This window comes from Hippoglossus hippoglossus, chromosome 22 (genome assembly GCF_009819705.1).
Source record: "Hippoglossus hippoglossus isolate fHipHip1 chromosome 22, fHipHip1.pri, whole genome shotgun sequence".
Lineage (NCBI taxonomy): Eukaryota > Metazoa > Chordata > Actinopteri > Pleuronectiformes > Pleuronectidae > Hippoglossus > Hippoglossus hippoglossus.
This window is the reverse complement of record NC_047172.1, coordinates 17602670-17621923: the sequence shown is the minus strand read 5'-3', so window position 1 is coordinate 17621923 and position 19254 is coordinate 17602670. Positions and strand designations below refer to the sequence as shown.

Genomic DNA, 19254 nt, shown 5'->3' with positions numbered 1-19254 from the left:
CAGGTTAAAATGTGTGTGCATTGTCTCTATAAGCGTGCGTTTGACAAAAAACAACAACCTTGGTTGCAGTTATCATTAAAATTATGATTTATTGTACCCGTAGATGTAACCAAAAACTAAAGTGAAACTTATTTATATGACATACATTGTCATATGTTTTTTATTAGCGAATGCCATGTCTTAATATCGCAGTTATATGAATATGGGTTAGGGTTAGAAGTGATTCTGTTTTAGAATGGAATAAGCAGTGTGTATGCGCATGCGTGGGTGTGGATGAGTGTGAGGGTTTCTGCTCCGAGGCCTTGCTCATCTTCTGTTGTAATCCAAACAGTGTATCACCTATTGGTAAAATATATATTTTATTATTTAATAATAACCAAAATTATGCTCTTCACACTTTGTATACAGAGTCCACTAAGACACAACATAAAATCTGTTTTACTTTTCATTTCATTTGCAAAAATCTTTGTCGGATTTTAGGTCCAGACATTTGCATCATTAGGATCTTCCTTGATCTTCAGTTTTCAAAAGTAAATTAAACACACACACGCACCTTGACCTTTGCTTTATCTAAGAAGCAGATATTCTCTGGGGTTTCTTCTTTCCATACACTCCAGTGACAGTGTACAAATTAATCTGGTCACTCTAATTGGTTAGATGTTTACATGATGTTAAAAACAAATCATGTTTTCAAAGACAACAATACATAAAGAGGAACAGCTATAGAGCAGTAGTTAAATGGTCTTTTAAGCATCTTTTATAGCATTTTATAAAGGAAACAGTTGACGAGTTAAATAAAGGTGGACCTCCTTATACAAATGCATATATACAATGTACATGTTTGTACAATTATTCTGTCCCACTGCACTTTACTTTACTTTATTTCTGTCTGTGGTTCATATTCTCTGCATATTATTAGATTTCTTTTCTATTGCCATTTTTATTCTTTTGTCTACCTCATTTTGACTACCTGCTGCTCTAACAAGTGGATTTCCCCACCGTGGGATCAATAAAGTTTGAACTCATCTTATTGTATTTATCAAAGCCTAAATTCTCTTTCTAATACTAGAGTCTTAGTGTTCTTAGTTCAAATAAAAGACAGGTTTCAATGAGCTTTAAAATCAAATTTGAATATGCAGGACCAGTCCAGACCCGTTTCACTCTGCTTGCCCAGAGCTGATAAAAAAGTTGTGTTTAGGGTTGCACCCTTATTCAGACCCTTCCACTTGCATCAGTTGGAGAAGAAGTGAGCAGAGAACATCTCTAATGGCTCCTCGGTACGCACCAAGTCTGCGCTCCCGTCTGGCTCCTATGCTGCTCCTCCTGCAGCTGGGCTTCATTGTCATTTTTGCCTTTTATACTGAGATCCAGTACCATGGAAAGCCACATGGGGACACCTTCAGTAACATCTACCCAGGTGAGTAGTGAATTTGGAAGACAATAGAATTGTAGACACTTTTAAGCTGCATCTTATAGCTTCTTTAAAAAGCTAAATAAAGTCACATTATATGTCAGGGGTATAGGGAGGGGCTGCAGTTATTACTGTTGCTTGATGATAAGCTCCTACAGTTACTGGCTGTTTTTGGGGCAGATGATATGGGTTGTCTCCTGAAAACGCAGCAGAAATGAACCAGAAGTGACTGTATTAACACATTTGTTATTCAGATATGTGACAGGTTTTAAAACATGCTATATGTCTCTTTTATTGCAGAGTTCCAGGATGTGAACGTGATGGTGATTTTCGGCTTTGGCTTCTTGTGCACTTTCCTTGTGCGTTATGGTTTCAGTGCCTCAGCCTTCAACCTCCTTGTGGCCGTCATGGCCACACAGTGGGCAGTCATACTCAACGGCATTGAAGCCTACAGTGGAAAGATATGGCTGGATTTGAGGAGGTAGCACATCACATTTCATTTTCAATGATTTTATGAACGATCTCTTCTAGTTCCTTTACCTCCATCTTCATCCTTGACATAAAATGTTGGATGGCTCAAAAATGTCTTGCAACCAAATATTGACGAGACACAAATAATGACTATTGGCCATGGCACAGTAAATACACGTTAAAGCACCTGTCACATTTAATAACAATCTGACCTTGAACAAGCATGTCAACACTCTCTAAGATCAACTTTATCCAAGAGAAACCCAGAAATTGTTATTCATGCCTTCATTTGCTCTTGTTTGGGTTATTGCAATTCTCACCTGCCTGAGCCAGCAGAGTTTACATCAATTTCAGATTATCCAAAACACAGCAGTCAGACCTTCCATCAAATCCACGGTCTCCAATTCTAACTTCTCTTCATTGGCCTCTGATCAATTTTAGAATCGATTAAAAAACTTTATTGTTGACTTTTTAGGCCCATTCTGGACTTGCAGCTAACTACATTTCAGATCTGAGGTCCTGAGCTGAGACCCTTTACTAGCCATTCCTGAGGACTGAGGTTGACCAGGCCCCCACAATTTGGAACAATCTCCCTGAGGAGATCCGTCTGGCAAACTCCCTATTTTCTTTCAAACCGCTCTTAACTCTTCTTCTTCCAAATGTAAAAATGCCTAAAATTGAATAACCAAATTAAAATGGCTTAAGTTTTTGAATCCAGCGATTGCAAATACCCCCATGTTTAGTGGCGTAATGTGCCGGGGACAACCAACAGAAGGGAAGGGGAGTGGTGCGAGGATGAGGGAGTTGAGGAGGAAGTGTGCTTTCACAGGATTTTTGGTCTGAATTCCCCTTCATGGCTTTGTTTTCATTCATTTATTTAAACCAATTATTTTAATAATTCCATAATGTTTTGTCTTTATTGGTTTTACTCTTTTCTCAACTGTCACATTTTTATTCTGTGTTATTTGTCCATTGTCTATCTTCATGTTGTCTAATCTTCAAATTGCTTTTCTATTGTTTGCCCATGATTATTATTTATAAACTCACAAAGCACCTTGCAAATGTGTGTTTCGAAAGATGCTATATAAATAAAGTTTATTGTTAGTATTATTATCATTTTAGAGTTCTAGCTTTTATACCACTGCTTGTAATGTTTTAATACAGCTTGGTAGAAGCAGAAATGTGCACGGCCTCCGTCCTCATTTCGATTGGAGCTGTACTGGGGAAGACCAACCCTGTTCAGCTCATCCTCATCTCTCTGCTGGAGGTGTCAGGGTTCATCTTGAATAAATGGGCCCTGCAGACTCTGCTGAAGGTAAATTTAATTTGATCCTGTGTTTCAGCCTGCCATCAGATCTTCACACCAGTGTATTGGCTTGTCCTGATTTTGATGGCACTGTATACCGCTGCTGCTGCTGATGTTCCCTGACTGCAGGTGCGGCTGGTGAACAGCATCATGATGCTACACATCTTTGGGGCTTTCTTTGGACTCATGCTGACCTGGATACTGTATCGGAAAGGTTCAGAACAACGATTTGAAAAAGAGAGATTCCACCACAGATCTGGATTATTCTCCATGTTGGGTGTGTAATACTAATAGTTTTCCTGGTGTTACTGCTAGGGTTTGTTGTGCAGCAGGTGGGATGGCTGTCCTTCAACCGGAGAACAAAATAGAAAGCCTGTTCTCTGTTCTGCAGGGACTGTGTTCCTCTGGATGTTCTGGCCCAGTTTTAACTCGGTGCTTGTAGATGATCGTAGTCCCGGGGGAAAGCTCGAGGCCGTGTGCAGCACCTACCTGGCCCTGGCTGTCAGTTCTGTAACAGCAGCTGCCGTGTCTGTGCTCTCCAGTCCCAAGGGAAAACTCAACCTGGTATGATCTGACGCCTGATATCTTAAACATGTATCACAGTGAGCTGGACTGAATGGGTGCCTGCCTTGAGACCAGGAAATCTTCCCTAAAATTATATCAGTCAATATGCTTGGTGTCGGCATGATCTGACTCTTTATGTCTTCGCTTCTCTGTCAGATCCATATGCAGCGGTGCACCCTTGCTGGTGGTGTTGCTGTTGGTGTCTCAATGTCTGTGGTTCATCAGCCATGGGAGGCCATGATGATTGGATTCACTGCTGCTGTTGTATCAACAATTGGACACAGATATCTCCAGGTTTCTTTTAATCACCAATAAAATAACCATTTTAGTCCTTAATCAAATAATGTACATCCCGGATTCCTGATAATCTATCATTTTCTAGACTAAAATGCTACTTGCATTACAATTCCACGACACCTGTGCTGTTCTCAGTACACACGGACTCCCTGGTTTACTGGGATGGACAGCACATCTTCTCCTGCAGATTAAAGACTGCGACGACCACACAACGTAAGAATGCATCAGTCAAATGAAAGGCATCACAGCACCCAGCTCAGAAAAGGTGTGATACCTTGTGTCCTTCATTTGCAGAGCAATCCGGTTTGCTGTAGTTCACATTTGTACTCTCCTCCTCACCGTCACTCTAAGTCTTTCCATGGGAATCATCACAGGTAAGTTTCCATTTTTAACAGCCTCATATAACAGAGGACAGAACATTCAATAAGGAGGTTCTGAATAAAATGTGTCAACGTTATGTTTTCAGTATTTTAATGAAATTAACCTTAAAACGCCTCTTTTTACAGTGTCCTACAATTCAAAGGATGAAAACCCCAGCTGTATATGGATTGTGTTTTTATGTGTGCCATTCGTAAGCTTGTTTTCATAGGGACATTTCTGTATCTTTAAGGACTTATACTCAAGTGGGACTTCTGGAGACCACCCCAGGACAAGAAATGTTTCGATGACCAGGCTTTCTGGGAGGTATGTAATCAACATTATATATCCCTTTCTACAATGAAAATAACAGTTTCCAGTGAGACTCAAAGACAAATTATTTCTATATTTTGCAGTTTCCTAATCTAGCAGTAAAAAAGTGAGAAGGTGGAGAAAGACAGGCCAAGTCTGGAATCCTGGAAGTGAAAAATATTTTCATGTCAATGTATAATATTATATAAATGTATTATTATAATACAAAGGTGTTTTTTTTTTAAGAATGAAGGTTTAACCAGAGAAACATCAATGTAAGTCATTTATTGTTCAGTAGGTTTTTGTTTAATGTTGTCATATTTGTCACGAAATAACCTCATGGTTTGGATGTTACACAAGCAAAATGTATAGGAGTAAGTATAGCAATAAACAATAAATTTGGATGATGTTCAGAGCTGACAGTGTTTACAAACAACCCAATATGGTTACATTCGGTATGTGTGTATGTGTACAGTATTTTGAAACATGGCTCTTGATATATTTTGTATCACAATAACTTATGTTATTTCCACTCAATAGACAGTTCAAATTAAATCAGTGTAGTCAGTGTACCCAAAGGAAACATGGACAGTTCAGGGCAGTAAATCTTCCAAAACACACATTTTGTTATACACAACTTGTAAACCATTCTAACTAGGCTACATTTAACAATTTGCCACATTTGAAATTACTTAAACTTACAATGATTCTATTACAATTTGTGCTTAGTTATGATTTAGCTATTATACAGCAAATGGTTTAAATTAAACATGTTAATTTTAATGCTAAAAAAGTTTTGTATATATATAAAGTGAGGCATATTGTCTCATACAATATAGAAAGCAACGTGTTGAAGAGTGGACATAAAGACGCACAGTCCATTACTGCCACAGATCCTCTGTGCGTCCAAACTTGAAGACCAAACCCCTGCATGGAGAGACAGGAGGGTGGTATGAGAAAGTGAAGGTTGAGCATGGGTTGAAAGTAAGATGCCACTGAGGACTATTGACTTACCCAAAGAAAATGAATGCATTCTGGAAGAAGACGGCAATACCCGGGTAGACGACAGGCTTCTCTGCAAAAGATAACAGGTTCAGAGAGGTTATAAAGTGGGGCAGTTTGTACAATTTGGTACAATATCACACTTAAGTTGGATAATATTTTTTCTTCTTTTTTTCCCTATGGTATGCATCTTCAGTTACTCCAGTTTATTCTGTCTCTCTTTTGAAAACACAGCTCATTTATGTTGCCTTTATGTATGAAAACCGATACATCCGTTTCAAACAATGTACGTCACCGCCCACAACTTCCATGCATCGTTCATGTTGACATGGTTGTTAAGCGCTACATCCACTAGAGGGCAGGGTGGAGTCCAGAGTTTCTGACAAACACTGGGATGGTCGGAGAAAGTCGTAATAATGTAAAGAGAAAAAAGTGGCCGTGTTGTAAATCCGTTGTGGTCTGTGACGCCATTTAAAAACACGTTGTGGTCAGGGACACGTGGACGGTAAATTAATTGTCGAAATTTCTTGCTTGTGTGCGGTTAACACTACCCCCATGATTTCCAGTGGCCCTGCTCCGTTCAGTCCTTATCTGCAAGCGTTCACAAAACATCCACAAATAAGGACAAAATGAAAGCAGAGAGAGTACGGACAGGAGGGTCGTCCATTTCCAATGTGTGAGACCCTTACTGAGCAGTCAGTGTGACTTGCGATGTGCCAAGTGGACAAACTTACGAGGCACCACAAATCCTCCAAACAGAATCCACATGGAGGCGATGAGAGAACCAAAAGCCAGCATGAAGCCAATGAAGAGCCACACTCGTGCACCTGCAGACAGAGATAAGAGAGGGTGGATTACTGTGGCACTCAACATGGTGCTTCTTTATTGGTTTGTGTTTTACTGCATATGTGTTGCAATGAAATTAGGGCAAAGTATGATAGAAGCTACATGTGACCTGCAGAATATTTTAATGACTAGAGAAGAAACCCTCAGCACAAATGGGAAATGAAGAAAATGAACTGTATATGGAGAAATATGCCCATAATACAGAGTAACTCATCGTGTCTTTTATACCACACTCACCCGTCTGTCCAATGCAGCCTTCACTGTAGCTGTCTCCTCTCACTTGTCCATTTGAAACAGCATTTATCCTAAATGGGTCAAACGGGGGGGGGGACAATTACAAACATATCAGAAGCTACTTAATAGGTTACTTTTACCTGATTGCTTACATGGATTTATATGCTGTATACATGTCTCCACTTAAGATGGGCTCAGACTAAAGGAATTTCAGGCCTATTTAACCCTGATTTGATCCTACCCAAACATGTTTGCAGAAATATGGTACGTTGGTTGGTACCAATGTTCGGCCCAGATTAGCTGGTAGTGTGAGGGGTTGCAGAGCGATTCTTAAACCTCCAGAACTGGCCCCAGAATTATTGGGGTCACCCTGATAATTTTAGAATATGTTTGATTGATTTAGGATTTAAAATTGGGATGATTACGTCAGTATTTTCCAAGCAGAACCAGAGCAGAGAGAGACAGGAGCAGCTGATGGTGCTAACGAACAACAAAATATTCATTCTGCTTTTGTTTATTACCATTATAGCAAGTTGTGACTGAAAAGCTGTACTTATGTCATGTAATAACAAATGTTTCATTTCAGTTGCAACTTAACAACTCTATCAGCTGAGAGAGGCCTCATGATAGGGCCGCAACACAAAGTGAGTGGGCCATGCACTGACAATTTTGCCAAACTGAACTTGATTATATTGCCTCCGAGAGAAATAGTCCACAAAGCCCGACTTACATGAGAAAAGCCACTGTAGCAATGACTCCACAAGTGTGGTAGGCGTGATGAAACACTCCCTCATCAGGATATTTCACTGCCGCGTCGATGATGATCCACCAACCAGTGAAGAACTGCAACAACACGATTCATAGTTAGTCAGAGGAGATCACTGAGGCTGCTTTTAGACATGCACTGAAGTCCACACATTTTCCATTTTCCTGAAATATGAGTATGGGAGAATGCAAATGTCTCAGTCAGATATTGTTTTGCCAGCCCCTTGGTAAAATGTCAGAGTGAGTCCAAGTGAGAATACTGCAGGAAAATGTGAAAAGCGAGTGGACGTATTGATGCGTTTTTCTAAAGCATGATGGACACAATGCAGACGAATTTGCACTTTCTCCGCCATGTCTGCATGGGTTCCTCTCTGGGTACCCCGGCCCACAGAAGGTTAACTGGAGACTCTAAATTGACTATAAGGATGAATGTGAGTGGGAATGGTTGTCTCTAAATGTTGGTACTGCCATACGCTGGTGACCTTCCAGGATGTACCCTGCCCCTCACCCAATGTCAGCTGGGATTGGCTCACTCGTTCCTAAAAAGAATAAGCGTTATAGATAATGGATGGATAGCAGTTTCTGTTTACTATTTACAAACAGGAATCCCCAATTTGACTCATTCTGTAGAGATTGTCGCAGAGGATGACATATTATACATTATTATAACATAACATTATTGAAGCTTCTGGAATAAACTGGAACACCGGCGTAGCGTAGCTGACAGTATGGCGCTTCTCGTTTGTGTCGTCTCCTTAGGGTTGTCGCAAGTGTCACATGACCACTGAAACATGATCTGATTGGCCGGAGGTTTGGTTCGTTGTGAGACATTCGATTGATTTTCCCTGGTATCCCAGATGTTTAATAAGAATTTTTGCAACTGAAATTTAGGAGTTGAATTTTGGCAACTGAATTAATGGGACTGAATTTTAGCAGTCGAATATATATACTTTAATTTTTAATTTTTTTAAAGTGAAATTTTTTATTCTGAATTTGTGAACATAAAAGTAAATAAAAGTGAAAATTACTTAATTTGAAGACTGAAATTCAGTGGCAAAAAATACTAATGCATAATTTCAATTAAAAAAAATTCAGTGCTAGAAATTTACTGGCTTTAAAATATCAGTGTTCATACCAGCACTCCAGCTGCTACAGATGCGATGGTGTTCCTCCTCTCCCCCCAGTCCACATTACACTCGCAGTCTCCGCACCGGATTCCGTCCAGAAAACCTGACATGGCTCCAACTGTTGAGTGTGAAAGTGAAAGCAACATCATTAACTTCAGAGAAACACTTTAGTCTAGATCAACGACACGAGTATCTGTGATGAACAGTGGATTATATATATATATATTATCAGATCGAGGTCTAAAGTGTGTAAAATCAATGTGTAGCCTACTTCCGGGCGCAGTAGCTGAGCAGTAAAGATGATGCTCAGCTCCCTCAGTCAAACACTGAACACCAACAACACTAACTCCATCTGTATCCACTAGATCAGCAGCAGACTAACACATATTTAACCTCCAGTGTGTCGACATATCACTTTAACACGCAGCAGAAGCACACAGAGTCCACACCGCAGAAAACAAACACGGCCGTGTCGAGGCTTTTGTTCATCGCTTTGATACCAGCGAACATTTCCCAAGGTTTCTTCCTCCTGCGTAAGAGGCGGAAAATAACGTCGTAGCTCGAAGGACAGTGTCTGAACCAAGCAACCATACGCGCCTAAATGCCCTTATTTCACGCCAAAGTGGTTTTGAGATGGATTCGTTACCTTTTAGTCGCTGTTTTGGTGCGGACCCCCCGGTTCAACCAGACTCTGCTTCAGAAGGAGCTCGGGTCACGCACATGCGCAGTTAGTCCACATCCTGTACGCGAGAGAGCCGCTGCGTTCAGGAACCGTGGGACATGACGGGACTTGTTCTCAAAAGTACATGAAAATACTACGCAAGTACTCGATTTGTAGTAAACCTGATAAGTAGGGATAGTAATACGTTCATAAACTTATATTTCACTCAATATGAAACACAGTGGATGAGCATTTTGTAGAGATCCATTGACGTTGGCATTTACTTCTACAACTGCTACTACTACTACTACTAATAATAATAATAATAATATTAATAATTATATTAATAATTATATTAATAATTATATTAATAATTATATTAATAATTATAAAAAGTATAAAAGTATAATATTTATAAAATTATGATTATTGTGATAGTAAATTAATCATAATGATAATAATGATGGTGATGATGATAATAATAATAAAAACAATAAGACGAAGAAGAAAAAGAAAAAGAAAAAGAAAAAGAAAAAGAAAAAGAAAAAGAAAAAGAAAAAGAAAAAGAAAATGAAAATGAAAAAGAAGAAGAGGTTATCTATCTATCTATATAACACATTTCAAAACATAGCTACAAGGTGCTTCACAAGTTAAAAATAAAGACTTCCGGGCAAACAATCAAAAACTAGAATGGTGCTCACCTCAGCCAAGGCCCAATAGTCTCCCTAGATTTAGTAAAGCTGCACCACAATCCTCACACTCATAAATATCAGTCATGCCTGATTTGTTTAATCAAGATCATTGTATGATACAAAGGAAAATGGTGAAAAATTCTCGTAACGTTAAATAAAGTAAAAAATAAATAAATCTTGGAATTTCAAATTTGAAGTCAAATTTCAAACATTTGACTTCATCTAATATAGTTTGTAGATCTTCAGTCATTCGCTGTATCCTCCACCTCATAGGACATTTGTGCTTGGTTGGGACATCATGTGTGAGTCACATGGGGCCATAAAGCCTCCTGCTAACCCTTTCATTATTCACACTCTACTGTGCTTTCAACTGGGTAGAGGACTATAAAGAACATACTGTATGCGAGGCAGTGGTATCACACAACATCACTCTCTTGAAGAAATCATTGACCAGGAGTTTTTCCTGACAGGAGAGCAATTGTTTACAAATAGTCATATAAGTTAATGGAAAGCCTTGTATTGACACGTTTAACCCCATTTTCATCCCTCCTTGGAATCCAACGCTTCTTCGGTTGGTTCTGCAAAACACTGCTGCCAGGTGCTTGACGATGCAGACTGAGACACTTTTATGTCTTTTTTCTTGATGCTATCCTCATTTCGGTGAGAAATTATACATTTTTGTTGCATTTAGGTCAGTCCTCATTACTCTTTTATTTTCATGTATTATAAATTAATGCAACATGAAAGAAAGATATTACTCTAAGAGGAAATCGAAGTGGAATCCATTGCATTTCCACTAAAGAATGAACTCAGCTCTTACAAAGATGCACCTCGTCTTATCTCAGTACAATGGAGGGAATAAAGGCAGCTCTCGAAACAATTTTTTTTATAATGTAGGTATATACAAAGAGCCAGAAGTAGCACTGAACAGAGAGGAAGAGAAAGTAGGATAGAAGAAGTAATCTAGAGAAATGAGCACTTTGTGGAGCAGGAAAATGGTCAATATTGCAGATAAAAATATAAATGTCTAAAGGTTACTCTGTATTTACTAAGCATATGTTTCAATAAAATGTCCACCTACTACCATTAGTGCTATTTACCTTCCTACCAATTTGATCAAAGTTGGGTTAAAACCTTTCTGCCATTGATGAAATACAAGAAACAGTTGTAAGGGACAGGGTGATTTAATGGATTATAAGTAAACTAGAATCTCCCTTTCTGCTACGGCTGGTTGAACAATGACCAGAAAAGTGTTTTTGCAGAACGTGTTGATGTCACAATAAGTTGACCCTGGACCTTTTGGATATAAAATGTCATAATTGTGTCCTATTAAACATTTGAGTGGGGTTTTTTTGCCATAAGAGGTTGCAGGGACACCTCTCTAATTCTTCCCACTGTCCAGAAATGAAGACAAAATATCCTGGATACTCACGCTGCCATCATGCACATTTGGAGCCAGTGTCTGCACAGTAGCGTTAGGGGGATGTAGCCGCGTGGTACTGAGATCCCACTGATACATGCACTCGACCAGTCGTGAGTCAGTCTCATTTGTCAATCATTAAGTTTCACCCCATTTTCAGAGCATCAAATAACTAATTAAAACCAAAGTTAAAAGAAAAATTAATACTTACACGAACATCAGTGTGATAAGAACTACATGACATAAACCATCTTTGAGAAAAATGTACTTGACGTGTACTTTGACTTTTTAGTTTGGCACATGCCCAAACGAATAACATGGAGAAGTCAGGTTTATGACCTACACTGCGGCCAGCTACCTGGTGGTGATCAAAGGGCTTTGGCTTCACTTTTAGCGAACTGTCATGTTGTCCATCTTTATATACAGTCTATGCTTTTGACCAGCAAACTCTAATTAATAAATCTTTGAGTCCAAGGGAATGTTTGACAGATGAGTCTGTGATACATAATGTTCACAAGAATCCTCTTTATTGTCAGTGATTACACGAAGCAGACATTCATAACAAATACTGGAATACAAAGATATCAAGCATCGATTTAGTGGTCTACAAAAGTGTGTTTCACATATATCTAGAAAAAACAGCATTTAAAGAATTGTAATGTTACTTTATTGTCGATACATTCGAAAATGTCATGTAAGCTAATATAGATGAGCGAACTCATCAGTCAGAAGAAAGGACAACCTTAAAAGAGACCAAGCAATTGTAAGGCGACAGATATGGACAGAAAGATGACTCCAAAGTATCCAATGTAACCATAGGCAGCATTCATCCTCTTGGATGGATCTGGAATAAAACACAAAACAGGACAATACAAATGGTCACTAAAGCAGAATCATAGGAAACACATAACTACTATTTATCATGAACAATGAACATACATTTTGAGAGAGTTTTTCCAGGTGTGATTTTGAAACTTTCGAAATTTAGCAGATAACATATTAAATGACAACTACTTAACCAATTAATTTAAACCATTACCACAATTTAGACCAAATAGATGTACATATGTTTTCATCACTAACTTTTGCTGATAGGTGAAAAGCAATATATAGGCTCAAACAATCACTGTGCTGTAACCTCTGTTATACTCGGACTGCAGCCTTTACACTTGTGATGCCACAATATTATTAACAGTATTTAGTGTAAATTACAAATCCTTGCAGTGAAGTGGAAGAAAAAATGGATGAGTTATGACCTTATAGCAAATGATATACTTATATACTGTTTTAATCTTTAAAGGCCCCTTAACACATAGAGCTCATGTCAACACTCAACACATTAATATTAGTGAAACTTTATTTAAAATATAAGAGGTCAGCCTAGAATTGTGTGTAAAAATTAATTGACATATAAACAGTGGCTACATGATTTAGGTGCATTTGTACAGTGGCCCTGAGGGACAATGCACAACGACATTTGCAGAAAACATTACAACATTTCACAGAACAGATTTTACCTTGTTGTATGTTTATTTCTAGTATATATATAAGACATCGAACAAGAAGTAATGTCGCTCCCTTCCTGTGTTCGGCAAGTGTCGTTGTGCTTTGACCCTCTGGGCCCCCGTACCTTTGGCCTTGATGTTACATCCTGTCACAAACCATTAGCCATTAAAGTCAATCTTACCTCCTGTGTAGTAACCCCAGGCATAGGAAAACCTGCTGGTCACCCAAATAGCCCCCAGCACAGATGCTGACAACTAAGATTAAAAACAGGGAATCAGAAACAAAGGGATGACACAAGGGTTAGTTTAATGACAATATTCTTTATCACAATGACACTGCTTTTTTCCCTTGACCGTTATCTGAAGAATTTATGCCAAAGATCACAAGGAGTGGTTGCCCCTCCCACAAACCTGTCATAACATGTTACACCAACTTATGTAGCCCATAATATCCACCTCTGAGTACAGATAGTGCAGCCAAAATGAATATGTATAAGTTTTGCCCAAAAAGCATACATATGTAACTTCAATTATGATCACAATTATCTAGAAATGACACATACCGGATAGACAAGAGCCGCAAGGGTCTGGAACACCAGCCACTGAGGGTAAACCTCCAGGGTGTTCTGATGTGCTCTCTGGATACAGTTGAACACTTCAATCAATCAATCAATCAAATTTTATTTGTATAGCCCATATTCACAAATCACAATTTGTCTCATAGGGCTTTAACATGGTGTGACATCCTCTGCCCTTAACCCTCAACAAGAGTAAGGAAAAACTACTTAAAAACCCTTTTAACAGGGAAAAAAAGAACGTAGAAACCTCAGAGAGAGCCACATGTGAGGGATCCCTCTCCCAGGACGGACAGAAGTGCAATGGATGTCAAGTGTAAAGGAGAACATCAAGATAAAGGTTTTAGCAGCATTGATTAGGGTAAACATTTTGAAGTATAACTGAAGGTCAGTGAATTGGTGGATTAATGTCATTAATGGTCAAGTGTCTGAGGAGAAATACTATGTATCGAGCAGTCCTGCTGCAATCATAGTCCATGGTCAGCAGCCAGCAAGATCATGATCCACCATCAAGATCGGATGCCACTATAGTCCACAGTTATTGTCCACTGCCGCCATTAGGATCCATCATCAGCTGCCACCTCGGCCGTGGTCCACTACCAGTATCTGATGGCAACACGATAAAGGATCTGCCTTTGTTATCACGATCAGCCAGCACGATGCAGAATCCGCCATACTGGATCCACCATTACGATCTCTGATACGTGATCCCCAGATCCTAATCCATGATGTGGCCACAGCCGCGGCCCTGGATCTGCGGACGATAAGGCAAAGGGACTCCGGGGAAGAAGTCAAGTCAGTAACATGTATTGATGGGATATGAATTACTTTGATGTGATAAAGATTGAGAAGAGGAAGGAGAAGCTGGAAAGAGAAGCTCCGTGTGTCATGTGTCCCCCGACCTTCTAAACCTATAGCAGCCTAACTAAGAACTTGCTCCTTGTCACTGTACATGGTGGGATACTGCAAAGATCATACATGTTAGAAATGCTGCCATAACACATTTAAAGATTCAATAAAACATGAACACATTTAAAAAGAACAGGAACAAAAAAAAAAAAAAAAACACAGCACAGACTTCTTCACATTCAACCGTCAAGATAATTATCTTAAAGTCGAACTTCACCAACCTTAACGTCGTACTTCTTCCTGGCAGCCCCAACCTTGACTGCTAAATACCCCAGCATCAACCAGCTGTACAGGTAAGTAAATATAGCGTAACCAAAGTTGGAGGGTAACACGGTGAGGACGTCCATCTCTGCTCGATGTGTTGTTCGGGTTTCAGCTGCAGGAACACACGGTGCTGTGGAGACTTTAACCGCACTGGCTCAGAGGAGGAAGTCGCCAAGTAAACAAAACTGCGTAAAACATCGCGAGATTTCATGCCCCGCTTACTCACGCTTATATCATTCAAAATCCTTTCTTTGTTTTGTCCTGTAAACCAGCTGCTTTCTAGACCCACAGATGAATTTGACGTGAATCGCTTTTTCTGCAATAACGAACCTGAGATTATTTGTCATTCATTTATTTGTTTTTATGTATACAATGATTTTGTTCATATATCAAAAGTGACTCAATTATTATTTTAGAAAATAACTATACACATTTTTATGGTAAGAATGATATTTATAGTAAAAGACAGTTTATTCTGAACCTTTTTTAGTCTCTATGGGAAATACTGACTACAAATAGAACATACATACAACGATTCCAAAAAAGAAATCAGACACTAAACTGTGATTAAATTAGTAAAGCCTGAACAATGTGTTTTATATGGAAGCACCATGTGCAAAGTTTTGTCTTGTCGTTTTTGATTGAATTGTATACCATATTTTTTTCATATGAACTGTATGACTTTCACATGGTAATTGGGGGGAAGCTTATATTTGATTATGTTATGTAAGGTTATATTGTATTATCTGTGGTTCTATTCTGTTATGTTATATTATATTGTATTTGCTATGATTCTATTATTTTCTGTTATGCTGCATTTCCATATTCTATAATGTTATGTTATGTTGTGTTGTATTGTATTCTATTGTATTCTGGTGTGTTGTATTATATTGTGTTGTATCTGTTATGTTGTGTTTTATTGTATTGTAATCTGTTCTATTTGATGATAAGGGCACATATGTCAGTTTAGGAAAGCACATATCGTTTTAATAAAGAAATCACTACTTCCTCGCACAGTGAACGGACTCGCTCTGTTTGCCATGACGACGGTGCGCCGTTCAAAAGGGTCCGACCTTCCCGTGTACCACGTGACTGGAATTTTCCACCGTCAGTTTAAACTCGTGGCTCCGCCTCCTTTGCTTCATTCTATTGACGACGACATAAGCTCGAACGTCGACGAAGAGGATCTCTGGCGCCTTTGAAAAACTTTTCGCTACAAACCAACAAAAGAAGATCAAAACTGCAGATTCCTTCTCGTTGAATGTTTACCCAGTGATTTGTTTTTCAAAGCGACGTTCTCTAAACCGCGTTTTTACCGACGACGTCCGAACAAAGGTTTTAATCTTCGACAGGCCTGGTAAGTAGCACCGCGGCAGCTAACGTTAGCATAGCTCTGTTTTACAATTGTAGAGTTACAGTCTTAAACTATTGTAATCGTCTATAAAGGGCTGTTGTAAATATAAATGTAATATTCATGTAATTAATAATATATAGAGCGCCACATATTAATGACGGTGTTATTTGTTGGTATTAGCAGGCGATAGCTTGTGCTAGTCGAGGCTATTTTAGCTTGAGTCAGACTGGAAATTTCCAGTCTGTGCAGTCACGTGTCTCTGCTTCGCTCGCTAGGGGCAGCACTGAGATATCAGCTGTTATGCAACAGTCATAGCCCCTCCCACACACACAGGCTGGTATTACTTAGGGATTAAATCTAAATCAAAAGGTTATTGTATTTTTTTCATTAATACTGAATTTGTATGAAAATGAATTGTTGAAAGCTCATACAATGATTTTTAAAATTTCTTTAATTGTCTTATTTCAGCTTGTTGCAGAATACAGAACAATGGCCAAGGGAGAAGGCTCACACTCAGAAATGGCCACCGCTCGTCAGAGTGACGGCATCAGTGTCATCTTTGACCACAACAGCCCTGCTTCGTCTCGTTCACGCTCCCGAAGCAGCGGTGGCTCCTCTGGCCGCCACAGGGTGCGCAGCAGCCGCAAGACACGTCACAGGTCTTCATCATCTTCTTCAGTGTCATCCTCATCCAGCTGCAAGTTGTCATCCCGCCCCAGGTCCCGCTCTCATCCTCGCTGCCACAGACGTTCCTCCCGCTGTCGCTGCGACAGCCACCGCAGAAATGGCCGTCATATAGGCTCCCCGCCACGCCAGATCAGAGCCGACTCTCGCTCCTACAAGCAATCATCCTCGCAGGACAGGTACTCGAGTAGAAGAAATTACAGGTCACATTCCAGGTCTACTAGCCACAGGCATAGAAACAGGAAAACTGAGGGCCAGGTTGGAAACAAAATTTCCAGATCCCCAGGCAGAAGCCACAAGAGCAAATCCAGATCTTCAGGACACTCTGTCAGTCAGACTATGGATGGTAAGTTAAAATGGGGAAATTGCCTTTTAAAGTGCATTTTTTATCTGTCAAAATTATTTTTTCAACTGATTGAATCCTCTCTCAATACTTCTATGTTGCCCAGATAAGAGAGAACTCAGCGCTGAAAAGACCAACGCAATGAAGATCCTCGGAGTGGAGAAGGTAGATCTTCCAGAGAGTGTGAAACCAGACCTGTCGGAGCAGTTGGTGGAGTCCGAAGAATCGTCATCAGAATCAGAGACATGGGTGAGACAAGACCCTGAAAAGACTGTGTCCCAGGTGGGTGCCAGAAAGTGAATGTAGTCTTCATACTGAACACATCACATGCTATAGAAGAGGCATCGTCACAGATTCCAAACAGTCTTACAACTATTTTCTATCAACTTGGACTGCATGTAAGTACAAATCAAGTGGGGTTGACAATTGAGGGTAGTTAATCATTTTTATACCACTTGTTCATAATAGTGTAGTGACCATGTATAACACTTTTACACTGTACAAGAGAAAAAAATTGTGCACCATTTTATCAAAGTTGCAACCGACCTGTAGTTGATCAAACACAGTGTAACATACATGTCTGTTGATAAGCATTAGTTCTGTGCTGTGTTGAATTCCTGTCTTGTGTTGACCTTTGGACCTGAGGGAACACACATACTCTCTCTGTATTTATTCCTGTCTTCATAGATAACATGACAGTGGTCTCCTTCACTCATCGGCACCTGGGATTAAAAGGCTGTCATGTGACTTGGGTGAAGACTAATTGTGTTTGCCTGAAAGGTTAAATTGATAATTCTTGTGATGTTGGTCTGCAAAGAAACCCACACATATATGTAAATATGCTCACATTTTGACACAATGCTAATTACACACATTGATACCTGGATGTTTTACACAAAATTTTGATATTTATGAATCTTTTAACACTTCATATAGAAAAGCAATATCAATTCTGACATTACAAATGTATATATGCTTGCCGTTGAAATGGGTCATTGTTATTTAGCAGACTCCTCCTCTCACTGATGGAGCGCAGGCGCGTGGACTGCGTTATAGTGACTATTCCTGTCAAGAGAGCTAAAACAGACGAAGAACTCCTCTCCGTATGCCAAAGATAAGTTGGTACACGAGGCGTGTGCTGAGGGGCTGGGAAACCTGCGTCACCATCATTCTGCCACTCTAGTCAGAGAAGACATCCTTTTTACTTTGTTCTTTTTGTTTGCATTGTTTAGTTTCAAGGTCTGTTATCGAAGCATTCATTGAATGTTTGAGTTTAATCTTTGACAGCAGTTGGGGGGTTGTGCATGAGAGCTGCAGTTTGTTGAAGCTAATGCTTATCTATGCAATAGTAGTGCTTTAAAATATTAGTAATATCATTTTTAACCCATCTATATAGACCTCACAAACTGTCAAAGCTCACTCCATTAGATTTGCTCACATCTAACTAGGTGTGTCTTTCTTGTCTTTTTGAAACAGAGCAGTGATGAAGAGCCTGATGACATTTCCAACCCAAAGATGTCCCCTTTAAGAAAAAGCATCTCTTTCAGCATTAATGTAAGTTATAATAATTTCATCTTGTCCATGTTTTTATTGATCTGTTAGATATATAGTCTATATTCAAGACCATATGCTGTTAACATCACCCTGAACATATGATGATGTCCTGATGGTTTTCTTTTTCTTATAATCTTCTCTAGAATTCTGTGGCCAAACCAACAGCAGCAGCTCTATCCTCTGCTAAGGTGACTCCCAGAGTGGACAGCTATGAAAGCAGGAAGCCCTACGGCCACTGGATTCCAGTCAGATCGGGCAAATCCTCCAAAGCACGCAAACACAAACTCACTAAGTCACACTAGTGTGACAAGACCATACGGACACTGTAAATACTGTAAATGTGTTGTACATGCGCTCATTTCATCGTCGACTTTTTTTCAGATGAGTTAAATGGGAAGAAGTGAAGAGTACGGTACAGGTGGGATTATCTTTTGCCCTTTGTCGTGTATTAAGCTGTGAACAGATTTAATAAAGATGTTTATTTGATCAGAAAATACTGATTTATCATTTTTTTTAATAACCAGAGACGGCCTGTGTGGAGGGAAGGTTTTATTTTGAACTGGTTCATCAGTAGAGTGGTATGTTTCCAGAAATATTTGAA

At 39.4% G+C, this 19254-nt stretch overlaps 4 protein-coding genes across 6 annotated transcripts; 2 read left to right on the top strand and 2 right to left on the bottom strand.

Moving 5' to 3' along the window:
- Positions 1-1184: 1184 nt before the first annotated feature.
- On the top strand, positions 1185-5274 carry rhd (Rh blood group, D antigen). Its single transcript, XM_034576277.1, has 10 exons — positions 1185-1417; positions 1712-1892; positions 3047-3197; positions 3318-3465; positions 3580-3752; positions 3909-4046; positions 4135-4262; positions 4344-4423; positions 4660-4733; positions 4823-5274. The coding sequence occupies exons 1-10, from the start codon at positions 1267-1269 to the stop codon at positions 4847-4849; spliced, it is 1251 nt and encodes a 416-aa protein (XP_034432168.1). The 5' UTR covers positions 1185-1266; the 3' UTR covers positions 4850-5274.
- Positions 4991-9482, bottom strand: tmem50a (transmembrane protein 50A). Of its 2 annotated transcripts, XM_034576279.1 has the most exons (7): positions 9339-9482; positions 8701-8810; positions 7531-7643; positions 6804-6871; positions 6455-6547; positions 5733-5793; positions 4991-5645 (listed from the first exon to the last, which is right to left on the bottom strand). In XM_034576279.1, exons 2-7 carry the CDS (start codon positions 8800-8802, stop codon positions 5600-5602), a joined length of 483 nt encoding a protein of 160 aa, XP_034432170.1. In that variant the 5' UTR covers positions 8803-8810; positions 9339-9482; the 3' UTR covers positions 4991-5599. The 2 variants fall into 2 exon arrangements, with proteins under 2 accessions (XP_034432170.1, XP_034432171.1); XM_034576280.1 differs by lacking the exons at positions 4991-5645; positions 5733-5793 and adding an exon at positions 6293-6318.
- Positions 9483-11970: 2488 nt separating this feature from the next.
- mgst3b (microsomal glutathione S-transferase 3b) lies at positions 11971-14903 on the bottom strand. Its single transcript, XM_034576274.1, has 5 exons — positions 14676-14903; positions 14481-14508; positions 13534-13628; positions 13153-13225; positions 11971-12309 (listed from the first exon to the last, which is right to left on the bottom strand). The coding sequence occupies exons 1-5, from the start codon at positions 14799-14801 to the stop codon at positions 12209-12211; spliced, it is 423 nt and encodes a 140-aa protein (XP_034432165.1). The 5' UTR covers positions 14802-14903; the 3' UTR covers positions 11971-12208.
- Positions 14904-15855: 952 nt separating this feature from the next.
- rsrp1 (arginine/serine-rich protein 1) lies at positions 15856-19149 on the top strand. 2 transcript variants are annotated; one of them, XM_034575907.1, is made up of 5 exons: positions 15856-16075; positions 16541-17102; positions 17206-17348; positions 18576-18653; positions 18797-19149. In XM_034575907.1, the coding sequence occupies exons 2-5, from the start codon at positions 16562-16564 to the stop codon at positions 18953-18955; spliced, it is 921 nt and encodes a 306-aa protein (XP_034431798.1). In that variant the 5' UTR covers positions 15856-16075; positions 16541-16561; the 3' UTR covers positions 18956-19149. The 2 variants fall into 2 exon arrangements, with proteins under 2 accessions (XP_034431798.1, XP_034431797.1); XM_034575906.1 differs by having other exon boundaries at positions 17206-17381.
- Positions 19150-19254: the final 105 nt, after the last annotated feature.

What these genes read in the sequence shown, in the direction of transcription:
- rhd (XM_034576277.1), top strand. Translation starts at nt 1,267, where the DNA reads ATGGCTCCTCGGTACGCACCAAGTCTGCGCTCCCGTCTGGCTCCTATG. An exon ending in TGGATTATTCTCCATGTTGG is followed by an intron (nt 3,466 to 3,579) that starts GTGTGTAATACT and finishes TCTGTTCTGCAG; the next exon opens with GGACTGTGTTCCTCTGGATG. An exon ending in TTGGACACAGATATCTCCAG is followed by an intron (nt 4,047 to 4,134) that starts GTTTCTTTTAAT and finishes ATCATTTTCTAG; the next exon opens with ACTAAAATGCTACTTGCATT.
- tmem50a (XM_034576279.1), bottom strand. Translation starts at nt 8,802, where the DNA reads ATGTCAGGTTTTCTGGACGGAATCCGGTGCGGAGACTGCGAGTGTAAT. An exon ending in CTGTAGCAGCTGGAGTGCTG is followed by an intron (nt 7,644 to 8,700) that starts GTATGAACACTG and finishes GTGTTGTTGCAG; the next exon opens with TTCTTCACTGGTTGGTGGAT. An exon ending in GCTACAGTGGCTTTTCTCAT is followed by an intron (nt 6,872 to 7,530) that starts GTAAGTCGGGCT and finishes TGACCCATTTAG; the next exon opens with GATAAATGCTGTTTCAAATG.
- mgst3b (XM_034576274.1), bottom strand. Translation starts at nt 14,801, where the DNA reads ATGGACGTCCTCACCGTGTTACCCTCCAACTTTGGTTACGCTATATTT. An exon ending in GGAAGAAGTACGACGTTAAG is followed by an intron (nt 14,509 to 14,675) that starts GTTGGTGAAGTT and finishes TGATCTTTGCAG; the next exon opens with TATCCCACCATGTACAGTGA. An exon ending in CATGTACAGTGACAAGGAGC is followed by an intron (nt 13,629 to 14,480) that starts AAGTTCTTAGTT and finishes ATTGATTGATTG; the next exon opens with AAGTGTTCAACTGTATCCAG.
- rsrp1 (XM_034575906.1), top strand. Translation starts at nt 16,562, where the DNA reads ATGGCCAAGGGAGAAGGCTCACACTCAGAAATGGCCACCGCTCGTCAG. An exon ending in TGTCAGTCAGACTATGGATG is followed by an intron (nt 17,103 to 17,205) that starts GTAAGTTAAAAT and finishes TATGTTGCCCAG; the next exon opens with ATAAGAGAGAACTCAGCGCT. An exon ending in GCATCTCTTTCAGCATTAAT is followed by an intron (nt 18,654 to 18,796) that starts GTAAGTTATAAT and finishes AATCTTCTCTAG; the next exon opens with AATTCTGTGGCCAAACCAAC.